This window comes from Muntiacus reevesi, chromosome 3 (genome assembly GCF_963930625.1).
Source record: "Muntiacus reevesi chromosome 3, mMunRee1.1, whole genome shotgun sequence".
Taxonomy (NCBI): Eukaryota; Metazoa; Chordata; class Mammalia; order Artiodactyla; family Cervidae; genus Muntiacus; species Muntiacus reevesi.
The window spans coordinates 49,432,156-49,448,762 of NC_089251.1; the positions used below are offsets into that span (position 1 = coordinate 49,432,156).

The 16,607-nt window shown below is 40.4% G+C and overlaps 1 protein-coding gene across 4 annotated transcripts in view; it reads left to right on the top strand.

Moving 5' to 3' along the window:
* The window catches only part of CTNNA2 (catenin alpha 2), a 1,156,373-nt gene that overhangs the window by 1,043,564 nt on the left and 96,202 nt on the right, over positions 1-16,607 (top strand). For all 4 annotated transcript variants that reach the window (XM_065927274.1, XM_065927273.1, XM_065927275.1 and 1 more), the window contains 3 exons: positions 3,896-3,988; positions 4,568-4,724; positions 9,582-9,782. In XM_065927274.1, the coding sequence (XP_065783346.1) occupies positions 3,896-3,988; positions 4,568-4,724; positions 9,582-9,782 (451 nt within the window). The remainder of the gene's footprint in view (positions 1-3,895; positions 3,989-4,567; positions 4,725-9,581; positions 9,783-16,607) is intronic.

The window sequence follows — 16,607 nt, forward strand, 5'->3', positions numbered from 1 at the left end:
CATTAACTCTGTAATATCATCCAATATTTAGTCAATATTTACATTTCTTTGTTTTATAATGTACATATATACAAATTTACCTACAAGGGCTTCCCTGGTGGCTCAGATGGTAAAGCGTCTGCCTGCAATGCGGGAGACCTGGGTTTGATTCCTGGGTCGGGAAGATCCCCTGGGGAAGGAAATGGCAACCCACTCCAGTACTCTGGCCTGGAAAATCCCATGGACAGAGGAGCCTGGTAGGCTACAGTCCGTGCGGTCGCAAAGAGTTGGACACGACTGAGCGACTTTACTTACTTACTTACTTACATATTTATGATTATAGTTTATTTGCCTATTCAGGATCCACAAAAGTCTGACATTTTTCCACTAGTTATTACTATTAGGATTTTCACAAGTGCATCTATGTGGTTGTATTTTACGTTTGTCCCTTGGATTTCTGCGAATTGAGAATTTATTCTAAGATTGATCATTTTTATGTTTTGTTTTTTGTTGCTTTTGGCAAGACTGTTTCATAGGTAGCATTATGTCTTTCCATCAAAAGATACATAATATATGGTTCTCTGTCCTATTTATTAATATTTTAAGTCAATAGCCATTGAATACTTGGTTTACCACCTTTATCTCATTGAGAGTACTGGCATTTTCTTACTTTTCATCTTACAAAGATGCAAACAAATATTACCCAAGACCTGATTTCTAGGAGCATTTTAAAGTTTTCATGTTGTTGTCCTCATATAGAGTTATATGCCACATTCTAACAATTATTCACTGCAATGCAAAAGTGTAATCTCAGGTCTCTATTACATACCAAACAAGGATGATAAAGAGCAAACAAAAGCATCATCCAAAATCATCATTTCATAAAATGAAAGGATTTTCAACAGAGGAAATGCAAAGCATTTAAAGGACAGAATTTTAAATTATATGCATATATCTTTTGGAAAATTCATCACAACATCCTGATTTCTCATGTCATCATGAACAGGGTCACTGCATTCTGGTCTCAAACAATGGACCAGAATATGGGAGCCTTTGTTTAGCTCCATGGTGTTGGAAAGCATGTGCTAGAAGCTAATGTAAAAATTTGTCCAGCCAAATTAAAGGACTAACAATTTTAAGAGTATCTTCAACTTATTATGTATTCCAAATCACTATATACAATTTTTTTAAGTTATTAAAAGGCTATTCTTTAATTCACTAAACATGTATTGAGCACCAATTCTATGCCTCGCAGTTATTCTGGCATTTGGAATATAAAAATACACTAGAATATAAATATAACAAAGATTAATAAAAAAGCAGAGTGGAGATAATATAACAAAAAGAAATTAAGAAGCTGCATTATTAATTCTTCCTCTGCCTCCAAGGAACTTCTTCATACCCTGGGGGTTTAGTATCCTGTAAATGGGTATAATAAGGCATATTTGTCTTTCTCTTTGAAAACCAAGTAACATAATGAGCATTATCTGAAGAATCAAAGGTAAACTGTAAAATGTAAGAAATGATGTGATAACTTCTGGAACTTAATCTGTGGTTTCTCATAGCATATATTCTCACTGCGGTAAACTTGAAATATATTCCTAGTATCACTGTTTTTTCCATCCCCTTTTGCTGATAAGGAAATGGTCCTCCGAATGTGACATGACTTAACAGAACTCTTAAGGTCTTAGATCTGTTAAGATCAGTAGGTTGAGCCTACTGATCTCAGTTGTGTGCTCCTCCTCTGCTCCAGAGTAATGGTTCTTTCACACTAGATACTATATGCTTGCACAGTGCATTCAAACCCCCCAGGACATTAAGGGTGTAATAGGGAAGTGATCGAAAAAGCAAGAGAGTCCCAGAAAAACATCTATTTCTGCTTTATTGACTATGCCAAAACCTTCGACTGTGTAGATCACAATAAACTGTGGAAAATTCTGAAAGAGATGGGACTACCAGACCACCTGACCTGCCTCTTGAGTAACCTGTATGCAGGTCAGGAAGCAACAGCTAGAACTGGACATGGAACAACAGACTGGTTCCAAATAGGAAAAGGAGTACGTCAAGGCTGTCTATTGTCACCCTGATTATTTAACTTATATGCAGAGTACATCATGAGAAACACTGGGCTAGAAGAAGCAAAAGCTGGAATCAAGATTGCCAGGAGAAATGTCAATAACCTCAGATATGCAGATGACACCACCCTTATGGCAGAAAGTGAAGAAGAACTAAAGAGCCTCTTGAGGAAAGTGAAAGAGGAGAGTGATAAAGTTGGCTTAAAGCTCAACATTCAGAAAACTAAGATCATGGCACCTGGTCCCATCACTTCATGGCAAATAGATGGGGAAACAGTGGCTGACTTTATTTTTCTGGGCTCCAAAATACTGCAGATGGTGATTACAGCCATGAAATTAAAAGACACTTCCTCCTTGGAAGGAAAGTTATGACCAACCTAGATAGCATATTAAAAAGCAGAGACATTACTTTGCCAACAAAGATCCATCTAGTCAAGGCTATGGTTTTTCCAGTGGTCATGTATGGATGTGAGAGTTAGGCTATAAAGAAAGCTGAGCACCAAAGAATTGATGCTTTTGAACTGTGGTGTTGAAGACTCTTGAGAGTCCCTTGGACTGCAAGGAAATCCAACCAGTCCATCCTAAAGGAGATCAGTCCTGGGTGTTCATTGATAGGACTGATTTTGAAGCTGAAACTCCAATACTTTGGCCACCTGATGTGAAGAGCTGACTCATTTGAAAAGACCCTGATGCTGGGAAAGATTGAGGGCAGGAGGAGAAGGGGATGACAGAGGATAAGATGGTTGGATGGCATCACCGACTTGATGGACATGGGTTTGGGTGGACTCCAGGAGTTGGTCATGGACAGGAGGGCCTGGCGTGCTGCCGTTCATGGGGCCGCAAAGAGTCGGACACGACTGAGTCAATGAGCTGAACTGAGGGAAGTGATCTGGTTTGGAAGACAGGAGTGAGCAGATACAAAGGCAGGTGGCCAGGAGGCTCCCAAGGATTCTCTCTGCTAATCACTTGCTCTGCTGGCCCTCCTGCTCCCAGCCCTGGCAGCCCTTCCCTTCTCCTTTGCCCCTTCTAATCCCCACCTTCCTGTTCTCTTGACACTAGCTTCATGAGACATTCAGTGTTTTGATCATAGCTTTTTGTTTTACTGACCTTGTCCATCAATCTGACCTTGTATTACCAATTCTAACTCCTTGAAGAAAAGGAATGACACAGATTGAAATGCTTGACCTGGGAATTTGAATTCATTTCAGCTGTTTTGGTTGATATAATATGCTTAAAATACCAAATTTGAATGCCTTTATACTAGACTTACATGTTCTAATTCCTCCATTGCCTTTTGGACTATACTAGCCCTTTTACACCCTTCTCAGACTTCCCTCACTCCTGAAAGCTTCTGAATTGATTCCTGGTGGACTGACATTTTCCCTACAGACTGTACCAGGCAGATCTTGGATTCTTTGGGGTTAGTTTACTTTGAGTCTCAAATCAAAAGTATTTCCTGCGGCATCTCTCTCACTGTTCAGAATTTAGTACTGACGTGGCCAAAATCACCGTGACCTGCACCCAATAATGAGCCTTAGGAGGTTCAAGTGAGAGTATAGATTGAGGGGAAGAGAGTTAAGAAGAGCCCAGTTAAAATGCATTATTGTGTGTACTCAAGAATCTTGGAGCAATGACTTGTTATTAACACTTTGCTCTTTTGGCAGAAATGCCTACTGGCATAAGGCTGAGTAATATTTGGTTGATCACTAAAGAGTCCCTTTATCTTCCTTGTGAAAGGATTCTTCTGGATGTGGCACTCTCCAGGGACGGTGCAAAGTTACACAGCAGCCTATTTTCCCTTGGCCCTAACATCATTTTCACTCTAATCCTCTTCGATACAGGTTGCCAATTTGGCCTGTTCCATCTCCAACAATGAGGAAGGGGTGAAATTAGTTCGGATGGCAGCCACTCAGATTGACAGCCTGTGTCCTCAGGTAAGCCTCATTCACTTTGTTTTCAAAGCCAATATTTTATATCTTGTGCACTCCAGCCTTCATGTCACTCATTCCTTGCCTTGTCCTCTTTCCTCTTCCTGGAAAGGGCTACTCATCATTCATGGACACTTCAGGTTCTGCCTTTCTCAAAAAGAACTGCTAATTGCTGCAGTCTCTCCAAAATTACTATATTGATTATCGTCTTTTCCACCCCTATTGACTTTTCTACTTGTCTTGAATTGTTATTTCAACACTCCATATCTATTCACTTTGTCTCCCTCACAAAATTATATGCTCGTACGTGGAGAACAAGAGTTATATTTCTGCCCCATCTGTGCTAAAAAGACTTGGTTCAATATATACTTTTGGAAACCTATATCTTAAAAAAAGAAGAGCAAACAAAAGACTAGTATTTGATAACCTACTCCATCTTTCATGTTTTGATTGTCCTCCCAAACACCAAGAATCCCCTTATCTGCCGAAGCTGCAAGGTCCAGGGTTTCAACATGGTCTTTGACTTGCTTGTTCCTCTTTTGATGAGTGTAATCCATATGTCCATGGATTATTTCTAACAAATAGGTCATCAACGCCGCTCTCACATTGGCTGCCCGGCCGCAGAGCAAAGTTGCTCAGGACAACATGGACGTCTTCAAAGACCAATGGGAAAAGCAAGTTCGAGTGCTGACAGAGGCTGTGGATGACATCACTTCAGTGGATGACTTCCTTTCCGTCTCAGGTAATCACAAATGGGCCCTTACAAGGTAGTTGAAGGAAGAGAACAAGACGAAATGAGGAATATCTTGCAAGTGTCATGGGTCTGTGTTTCAAGTGCTCTCCTTGACCCTCTGAGCTTTCAGTCATCTCTGCAATTGTGATTGTAACACCCTCTTGAAAATTTGTCTCTGCTGTGCACATTATTTCAAGACATTGAGTTAAAGGATTTGGGGGAAAAATATAACTTTCTGATTATAGATATTAAAAACCGGAAAGATTGTTTAAGTAGATCTAGGCTCCTTTCTAGTTCCTGGAGTTGTTAAAATAGGATGGCCTTTGCTGCATCTAAATCACCCATCTAAAAGAGTGTGGGATATGAGATTGGTTATGTTGAAAAATAAAAAAAATCAGTTAGTTATCCCAATTTGCCTATGTTAAGCACCCGCCCCCCCCCCCCCCCCCGCCCTGCCTGAGTGAATGAAGTTACATAGGTTTTTGATAAGCTGGGGAAAAAAATTTAGCCACCAAATGAACCCATTAGAAATCACTTAGGAACTATTGAGGTTTTGAGCACTTGACCATGAGGTTGTGGAAGGAAGTGAAAATAAACAGAACTCATCATCACTGGAAATTGTAACTTAATGCTTTGTAGATGAAGCCAGATTGAAGGATGGCAATCCACCGCAGTATTCTTATCTGGAAAATCCCATAGGCAGGCTACAGTCCATGTGATCACAAAGAGTCAAACATGACTGAGCAACTAACACAAGGGATGTTAGCACATTTGAATAACCATGTAGTCAATTTTACCTTTAACAGGGCTCATCAATGCTGTTTCAAAAGTGAGTTACCAGCCAGCTCATAGGCCTTTTTCCAAATAGATTTGGCCCAATTCACGTAGAGAAGTCTCTGTGGGAGCATGAGGAAGGAGGTCACCAGAAGTCTCAACACCCTTGTGAGGCATTAAAATAACCAAATGGCTCTTAAAAATTCAAATTAACCAGGTGTTGACTCTACCCAGAGGGGTATGGAAATCATACCTGCCAACTCATGTGCCCTGGCCTTGCCCAGGTCTTACTGAGGTCTGAGAGGGAGGGGTTGCAGCGCAACTCATGGGATCCAGGCTGATGGAGCCTGACTGCAACAAAGGGGAAGGGATTTCTGGGGCAGGCTTAGTGTATTTGGAGACTTTTCTCTAGTTGTAGTCTTTCCATTCACCAAGAAACTGACAGTGAATTCCCACCGGGCTTGTATTTAAAGCTTGTCTAAGCATAGTACAGTTGAACCTGCAGATCTGAGGGACGATGGAAAAGCCAACTTTAAAATCATGGAGGGAAAGTCGAGGGAGATGGGAAAAATGAGCCAACACACGCTTGGTGCTGTCAATTTAAAAAAAATGCACAACATGAGAGTGGCGGATTAAGTTTTATTTGGGCAATGAGGGCTGCAGCCCAGGAGACAGCACCTCAGATAGCTCTAGGGAAACTGCTCCAAACAGGTAGGGGCAAAGGATAGTATATGTGTGACTTTGGTAAAGGGGGAATACATGCAATTAAGCTTGTATTTAAAAGTTTCTGCTGGCATCATGAAGCTTCTTCTAGTCATGAGAAACAATTGTCACCATGAAGGAATTTAGTGCTTTTCTAGATATGAGGCTTCACTTTCACTTTTCACGTTCATGCATTGGAGAAGGAAATGGCAACCCACTCCAGTGTTCTTGCCTGGAGAATCCCAGGGACGGGGGAGCTTGCTGGGCTGCCGTCTCTGGGGTTGCACAGAGTCGGACACGACTGACACGACTTAGCAGCAGCAGCAGATATGAAGAGACACAAGAATTGGGCTCATAAAATCAGCTCCTGAGACTATCTGACTACCTGAGGAACTGCACTACTAGGTTTTCCATGAGAAGAGAGTGCCTCTTTGCTGCTCTCCTCCCTGCACTCCTTCAGGGGTGTTGGAGGTCAGCAGCTGCAGCAGCACATGATTGAATCCTTGTAGAGTAAATGACAAGCACCCATGGCAAGTGCCAATCCGTAGTTGACAGTATCTGTTATTTGTCTGATTTTCTGCTATTTGCTTTCATTCTCACCAAAATTTTATGTCAGTTATCACTATTCTGAATCTTCCTTTGAGAAAAGTAAGTCACTAACATGTAGGTAACTTGGCAGAGGTGGAATTATAATCAGATTATCCTCTTTCCAGAATCTATATAGTTCTCAGCAAGTCTGGATAGAAGGGTGTTTTACCAGCTTTCACTGCAGCTCCCTTCCCCACCTCCAATCCCCTCCTCTCTCCTGCCCTGTAGTACTGTGGGTCCACTCTCTCTTCCCTTTTAGAAACCTGACTTGCTTTTCATTCCCAAGGTGCTTTACTTTTGATGACTTGTCAAAGCAGCTATTCATTTAAACATACCTGTGTCCAGGGGTTGGCTGATAAAGAATTCAATGCATTGCCATTCATGGAATTTTTTGCTTCCCTGATACATGAGTCCTAACAATGCAAAAGATATCCAAGAAGTGCATCTCTCAGAAGATGCTTAGAAATTGTTCGACTAGGCATGTTGGGGATCCGAATGGTGGATAACAGAAGACTGGACACCAAGACTGAGATATTTCTTGTTTCTAGTCAATCTTTGCCAGGATGGGTATAAGGGTCCCCAGAAAGGGAGAGGGGTACTCCAATCAGCCTCAGATCTCACACAGCAATCCTAACATCCCCTGGAAGTCTTACTCTGCTCCCCTCCCTATTTACAAATGAATAGAAAATATCTGCATACTACCTTTCTCAAAGAGGAGTCATTTCAGAACTTAAAACTTTCCCAACCTACCCTTTTCTTCCCTTTTCTTTAAATGTACGTACAGAAATTTCTGAGGGTAGAAAAAAGCCAGGCAAGGAGTCTTATCTCAGGCTGTTTCAATAACGCAAAGCTTCTCTTAATTTTCTTCCACCGGGCCTGCCTCTCTGCCACCTTTCTCCCTGCTGTGCCTTTGTGCATCTCATTATTACCAGCAACACGAAAAGGCTTTGGCTTCCGCTGATAACGGTGTACAGTCCAACCGCAGTGGTACAAGTGCCGTGGCATGCCATGACAGGAAAATGAACAAGCGCTGTCAGGAAGCCGGCCTTGGCAGGACCCGCTGGAGCGTGCCTTTGGACTTGACAATCGGAGGCAGCAGGCACCTTTCCACAGACGGGCTTGACAAATAATGACACAGCCCACTCTGTCCTGCTGGTAGACTGTGGATACAGCCCAATAGTTGGGGAAACTACTTCTCACCTCCTCTATAAGCTGGAGCCAAAACATTTGCATCAGTAAATTGCAGGTTTGGCCCAGGAGATATTTTGGAATGGCATTAATGGCATTTTATGTATCAGTTTCTTCTTAAGGGAATATCTATTCTGGCAGGAAACTCTATTTTGGAGGCAACAATAAAAAAGGTTTTTTTTAAGGGATAGTTTTGTTTTTCTTTCTTTTTTTCATGCTACCTGAACTTGTATGTCTGAGTGCTTAATTTGTCCATATGAAAAGCAGCAAGTTTGGGGAGCAATGATGCTAGCTATTAACATTATAGGAGCGAAACCAATTTTCTGATGTGGTCTGGGCTCATAAAAAAGTGAAACGACTGTGTTAGAGCACTTAAACTTTTCCCACTGGGCAAAAACTACCATTTTTAATAGTGTCTTAAAATGAGCGTCTTGGCTTTAACCATGTGACAGTTTAATTCTTGGGTTTGGCTCACAAAATAACAGGCATCTAAGATCTAAAAAAGCTATTAACTCAATCCCATAATGTCTGTAAGTTTTGTTTTGTTTACCTCTTCCTCTTTCATTTACTTTTTTTTAACTCCAGGGTCTTGAGTTTGTTCCCTTAAAACATTCACAGACTGAACTTTGCTTATGATTTTGGAAACTGTAGTTTTAGAGCTAATAATAATGCAGTCATTTGGTCATCAGTGATTTAACATGATTACATCTTTTCTGAAAGAATAAGGCTGCAAAAATTTAAGGAAGTTTATCACAAGCTTATGTTGCCAGCAAATCTTTTATGATTTTAAAAACTATGCTTCACATTCAGACGTAACATCCAAAGTACCTAAGGGGTTCACCCCCACAGTGTAACCCTCTCTGAAATGCACATGCTTTCTATTATTACTTTCCCTTCTATGTTATTTTCTAGTTGGAACATCATCCCTCTATCTCCTTCCTTAATGAATTCTTTCTCTTGAAAATACCTTAGAGTAAAAATATATAATTGTCCCCTTTCAAAGGACATATTTATTCAGTATTTCTTCTTTTCTTTTGGAACGTTTATTATGTATTTATTTTTGGCCAAGCTGGGTCTTCATTGCTCCTCGAGCGTTTCTCTAGTTGTGGCGAGGGAGGGCTGCTCTCTAGCTGTGGTGCACGAACTTCTCATTAGAGTGTCTTCTCTTGTAGAGCACAGACTCTAGGGTGCACAGGCTTCAGTAGTTGCAGCACACAGGCTTACTTGCCCCACGGCATGTAGGATCTTCCCGGATCAGGAGTCAAACCTGTGTCTCCCGCATTGGCAGGCAGATTCTTTACCACTGAGACACAAGGGAAACCTTCCGATTGGTTTTTAAGTATGTCAGTGACATAAAGGGCTTCCCTAATACCTTAGTCGGTACAGAATACTCTTGCAATGCAGGAGAGCAGGGCTCGATTTCTGGGTCAGGAATATTTCCCTGGAAAGAGAAATGGCAGCTCACTCCAGTATTCTTGCCTGGGAAATCCCACGGACAGTGGAGCCTGGCAGGCTAAAGTCCATGGAGTCGTAAGAGTCAGACACAACTTAATGACTAAACCACCACCACCAGTGATATAAAATCATATAAATGTGGATATGTCCTCTCCACAGAAAACCATATCTTGGAGGATGTGAACAAATGTGTGATTGCCCTTCAAGAAGGGGATGTGGACACTCTGGACCGGACCGCAGGGGCCATCAGGGGCCGGGCTGCTCGAGTTATACACATCATCAATGCTGAGATGGAGAACTATGAAGCTGGTGTTTATACTGAGAAGGTGCTGGAAGCTACAAAACTGCTATCTGAGACAGGTAACCATGGATATTAGATTCGACCAAGATGTCAGACCCGTGATGAATTTCCATACCTGAATAAATCTGTTTCATTGTTTCCTATAGATCTTTATGCTTCTAAATCATGCATGATCATAAAATTGGTACTCTTTATTTCTTGAGTTTGAATTGGAATACTTTAGCAGAATCACAATTTATTGTTTTTGCAGTATATACTACTCTACAGTTTTTGTGTATAATCATTTGATTCTCACAAGAACCTTATGAAGTAGACAGATTTTTTTATTATCTCCCATTATGAACATGAAAATGGAATTTTGAATGAGATAAGAGACTGGAAAAAGGTCACGAGTCTAGAGAATAGTGAGTATGTGATTGGAACTTGGAATTTTGAACTTGAAAAGCATTTCTCTGTCTGTTTCTTGAGAAGATGGGACTATGAGAAAGGACCATGCACAACCAGGGAAAAGCATAAAGGCTTTCAGTAGTACGTGGATATGAAGTGATCACAGGAGGTAGTGGTTACTGAAAAGGGGCTAGACTTTCAGTATATGCCCAACTCCACTGGTGAAAGTCTGCGTATCTTCTTTCAGGGGTACGTGGCTGCCCTCTGGGGAATCATGGTCATGATGAGAGATAGTTACTTGTGACAGGGAGCCTGTCATAGCTCTCTAATGCACTGAGATGGAAAAAAGACTTGTTTCCACTGAGTTAACACAATAGCCCATAACTTTCGATAGTTATGTCAATGACTGATGGATTTTCAGTAGTTTTTGCCCTGATATAACTGATATCTCTTGGCTTCAGACCCTTTCTAAAGTCCCTCATGTCTTGTGTTTTGATATGTACTTGTCTTAGTTGCTCAGTTGTGTCTGGCTCTTTGTGATCCCCTGGACTGTAGCCCACCAGGCTCCTTTGTCCGTGGAATTCTCCAGGCAAGAATACTGGAGCGGAGTGCCATTCCCTTCTCCAAGGGATCTTCCCGACCCAGGGATCAAACTCAGTCTCCTGCACTGAGGGCAGATTCTTTACTGTCTGAGCCACCAAGGAAATCCATTAATATAGGGGGAAATGAAAGTAGAAAAAAAGCCCAAGGAAGGAGAGAAGATGAATAGAATTTAACTCTATATGTTGGCTGGAGTTATGAATGGGTAACAAATTCAGTTCTATGTATACATAGAAGGAACTCACCTCAGCTTCAGTGGGAATTGTCTCTGGTCTGTATGTGGATTTTGGAGCCCACTAGGCTTTTAAAAACAGATGTATCTCTGAAAAGTCAGATATAGCAGTGTTCTAAGTTCTACATGGTAAGACATATTAGTAGAAATATGTTTCCTTCTACAGGGAAAGGATGTTTACAAAGACTTCTGTCTAGTCTAGAATAGCAAGAAGAAACAATAGGTAAACAGACTTTGGTTGCTCGCTCTGAAATATATGCAGAAAGGGAATAGGGTCATATCACATATCACCCATGTCTAGTGATTGCTGCTCTTGAGAAGCCTGACAGACTTAGAATTAGAAATAATAATGACAATAATACAATATATCTACATTTTAACTAGGGGCTTCCCTGGTGACTTGAACTGTAAAGAATTTGCCTGCAATGTGGAAGACCTGGGTTTGACCCCTGGGCCAGGAAGATCCCCTGGAGAAAGGAATGGCATGGTGGATTGGACCAGTATTCTTGCCTGGAGAGTTCCATGGACAGAGGAGCCTGGCAGGCTACTGTCCATGGGGTCGCAAAGAGTCGGACATGACGGAGCCACTCACACTTCCACATTTTAACTGATGCTTTCCTGATGGCTCAGCGGGCAAATATCTGCTTGCAGTGCAGGAGACACAGGAGACATGGGTTCGATCTCTGGGTCAGGAAGATCCCCTGGAGGAGGAAAAGCCAACCCGCTCCAGTATTCTTGCCTGAAAAAATCCCTAGTGGGCTACAAGCCAAAGAGCTGCAAGGAGTCAAGTCAGACACAACTGAGCAACTAGGGCCCCCTGCCCCCCACACAGTTTAATTAACTGAAATTCAGCACTATTTTCTTTCAAATAGACTTGCCCTTTGCATTCACTAGAGCAACACAGTTCAAGTCATACAGTGCTTCTTTACTCATTAAAAAAAAATTAGAAACAGGTATTTTGGGGCTTCCCTAATGGTCCAGTGATTAAGACTTCTTCTTTTCAATGCAGGGGATGCAGTTTCAATCCCTGATTGGGAAACTAAGATCCTACATGCCCTGGGGCCAAAAAACCGAAACATAAAACAGAAGCAATATTGTAACAAATTTAATAAAGATATAAAGGCTTTTATAATGGTCCCCTTCAAAAAAAAATCTTTAAAAAAAATTATTTTACTCTCCTATATATGCTGTATTTTTTTTTTTTTTTTTTTTAATTCCCATTCACCCTTAAAGGGACCCTCTCACATTTCTGCATTTCTCAGTTCCTGACCCATTGCTTCTATTATGTTATGAAGTCTCAGCTTCATGGGGTATATCTGATAGATAGCAGCATTTCCTCTGATCTGACACTGACTGAAGAGTATCCAAGAAGGATGGAGGACATGGAGACAGAATTCTCAGCTCACAACTGTTTGGAATGATGATTGTAGCAGATGACACCCAGAGCCAGTTTACATGTGACTTTGTGCACACAAAAACTTCAAACGTGGTTTAAGAGACATTCTAGAACTTTTTCTTATTGCATCTTGTAGTGCTTTAATGAACAGCAGGAGTGTTACCCATGGGATCAAAATCTACATAAAGGCAAGGACAGTGTGCTTAGTTGAGTGAAATATTTTAACATAATTTTCACCCAAAGTCTTAAAATGTAAATAGTATTCTGGTTGAATTTTTTTTTAATGAAACAGAGCAATCTATCCTGGATTATTGTTGCTAATCAAGATTTTGCTCTTATTTGTTAATTTTCAGATCTTTAAAAATTATCATCTCAGCCTTTCTTTTGCAGTGATTGAATAATCTCAGCACTTAACTAAAGCACCTTCCTGCTTCTGATTTCCCCATCCAAGTCTTAACTGAAAAGAAAAGAAGAGCAAGGCATTTAGATTCTTTCTGTTTTTCAGCCTTTGTTGAAGATCACTAGGAAAGCAGCGAGGTAAAAGAGACTGAAATAGACAGATTATAAATAACTAGCAGAAAATACAGGAATATATGTCAAGGAAACATAGATATTAGTGGGCTAAGAACTAGAATATATAAGGTATATAAATTATTTTCCTGCTATCCTCAATGGTTCTTTTCTTCCTTAAACAAGAACAATATTGTTTCTTTTTGGGTAACTAGAGAGGTTGTCAAAGAAATGAAAGCAAAAATTTAGCTGTTAGTAGGACAATTGACATATACACTGATTCCTCATGGAGGAAGAATGCCTCTGTTTATCATTGCTATGGTGAAACCCACCGGCTATCTCATGTAGAACATGAGGTTTAAAAATGTGTAATATAATGTGACTTAGGCTTCCCTGGTGGTTCAGTGCTAAAGAATCCTACCAATGCAGGATATGTGGGTTTGATTCTTGGGTTGGGAAGATCCCCTGAAGAAGCAAATGGCAACCCATTCAGTATTTTTGCCTGGGAAATCCTACGGACAGAGGAGCCTGGCAGGCTATATATAGTTCATGGGGCCACAAAAGAGTCAAATATGACTTAGCGACTAAACAACAATATGGTGACTTAATAACTAGAATTTCTCCATAAGAAATGATTAAATATACAAGCTAATAAAAACCTTTAGCTGTTAATTCACTGGTTGCTAATTAGAATTATTGGGGAATGTACTAGAGACATGAAATTTGAGGAAGAACATAAGGTCAGTTCTGGACTTATGGTTATACAGAGTTGTGTTGGTTATATAGATTTTATAAAATGGATTAGTCCCTTTGTCTGTGTCTGGCTATGCTTAGGAGATCCACATCCTCCAAATAAAAGCTCCTATGCTGGCACTATTGGTAATGAACCTGCCTGCAGGAGATGTAAGGGACACAGATTCAATCCATGGGTCAGAAAGACCCCCTGGAGGAGGACATGGCAACCCACTCCAGTATTCTTGCCGGGAAGTTGCTTCAGTGGTGTTTGACTCTTTGTGACCCTATGTACTATAGCCCACCATGTTCCTCTGTCCATGGGATTCTCCAGGCAAGAGTACTGGAGTGGCATGCCATGCCCTCCTCTGGGAATCTTCCCAACCCAGGGATAGAACTTGCATCTCTTATGTCTCTTGCACTGGCCGGGTAGTTGTCGGGTGTTCTTTATCACTCATGCTATGTGGGAAGCCCCCCAAACTCCTATTCAGATCACTAATATCCAAATTTCTACCTTTGGGCTAATGTTTTGCTCCTGATTTTTTTTTTAATCTTGTGCAGTCACTTTTTTTATACAAGTTTATCAAACTTTGTCCTAAGAGTACATTTTATTTCGGGGAGAGAACACAGGACAGTGGGCAAGGAGTGGAAGGTACCAAGAAAAGGGAAAAAAGGAAGAATCCAGGACATGGAACACAGATCACTATGTTTTCTCTTGCCTTGTCACAACCTGCCAGGTTCTGCCCAGTTTTATTTCTGAGTTGTTAGATTGAAGACTCCAAGGCAGATGTTCTCAGCCTCTGTATTTTTGACATTTGAGTCTTGGTAGTTCTTTCTTGGGGTGGAGGGAACTATCCTGTGGATTAAAGATGGTTGGCATCCCTGGCCTCACCACACTAGATGCTTGTAGAACCTCTTCCTTTCCCACTTCAAACTGTGACAAAGTTGGCTCTAGACATTGACAGATGTTTTGGGGGTGGACAAAATAATCCTCACTTAAGATAACTGCCACTAAGTGGCTAAAAACTGAGAAAGTTCCAAAGAGTGACGAGACAGTTTATATTTTGTTTTTGATAAATTGCTTAGGAAAGAGTAAGTAAATTGTTTTGAAGTGTATGTTTTGTTTTGATATGAAAGCTGAGTTACTTTTGAAAACACAACTTTTGTGGATTTTTAGTATGTTAAAACTTTAAGGTGACATTGTATAAAAATTTGCCTATTTATTTTTTATAAATCTAATGTAGGCTGATGAAAGCACCATAAACCTGATGCACATCGGACCCAGTAATACTTACGCATTTAGTTGCCTCATTAGTAAAAACTGAGTTATAGCAAATTGCCAATAGTTTGGTAGTGAGTGCACACCCAGTGAGATCCATCTCTAGAGATCTTGTTTCAAAGGCAGGTGGCTGTGGAAAGTAGAAGAGGGTGTACATTCAATAATGTTATACTTAGATATACAGAGAGAAGCTCATTCTTCACTGAACAGATTACGTTGAAATGCCATTTTTGTAAATTTGATGGCTGATGCAAATTTGTGGCAATGTCTACACCATCAGTTTGGGAGATCTTTGGAACCATGCCATCAGTTCTTTCTTCAGAGGGGACCAAAAAAAGGATATTAAAAAAATAAGTCTCTTTAATGAAAATTCTATTATTAATCACTTCATATATGAAGATTAAAATCCCATTATTTTGGAGAACACGTGGACCAAACAGATGGTGTAATTTTTTTTTTAAAATCAAGACTTTTTAAAGAGCAGTTAAATGTTCACAGAAATATTGAGGGGAAGGCATCAAGATTTTCCATATTCCCTTCATTCTGCACATGGAGGGTGTCTCCCATTACCAACATCCTCTATCAGAGTGGTACATTTTTTACCCTTGATGAACCTACATTGAAACATTATAATCACCCAAAGTCCACAGTTTACATTTTGGCTCATTCTTGATGTTCTATATTTTGTAGTATTTGGACTAATGCATAATGACATGCATCCATCATGATGGTATCATGCAGTGTGTTCTTCACTGCCCTAAAAATTCATTGTACTCTATTCATCCCTCTCCCCCTCCCAATCCCCTGACAACCACTTGTCTTTCTACTTTTTCCATAGTTTTGTCATTTCTAGAATGTCATATAATTGGGATCATATAGTTTGTAGCCTTTTCAGATTGACTTTTCTAACTTAGTAGAGATGATATAATTTTTACTTTCATACTTCTGTTAAGTAAAGTTTTCCTAAGAGAGGTTTTTTTTTTAACATCATTTCTATATATTTTGCCAAGAAAATGTAAGAGGAACAAATAGAAAGTACCCAAACTGGATATGATAATAAGGGATACTATTGTGTTAGTACCATGTGGATAATGAAATCCAGGTAAGGAGTCAGAAGAACTCCATTCCTTGACTTCTACCAACTAAATGTGACCTTACATAAATTAGTTAATGCCCCTGAGCCTCAGTTTGATGTTTTGACATCTAAGCCTAGTCAATATTATTTGTGTTTCACTGTTTCCTTGCTTACTGATGACTGAACTCAACATGGACAATCATTGCCTATGAATCCTCTGAATAAACCCTCTGCTCCATCTGGACAGGTGTATTCATTTTTCTCCAGGCAAAACACATTCATGCTCTTCCTACTCGCTTTGCTGCATCTTCACCATGTTTTCCTCCTCCTCTACATCTGTGTATTGAAATTATACTTATGAGCTGACTCAAGTTTCTGTTGGAAGCAACGAGGATCTATTTCCGAGTCTGATGACATTTAATACGTCTTCTGCAGTGTCAGTGGTCCACAGAAAGATTGCCAGTTCTTAGAGGCAGATGTTCTTATATGTGCGTAGGGCCTGAACTTGTATCATCACACCATTAGATCCCCTGGAGGAGGGAATGGCTACCCACTCCAGTATTCTCGCTTGGAGAATTACATGGACGGAGCAGCCTGGCAGGCTCACAAAGAATTAGACACAACTGAGTGACTAACACTTTCACTTTTTTCAGCTTTAATATGTATGTATTGA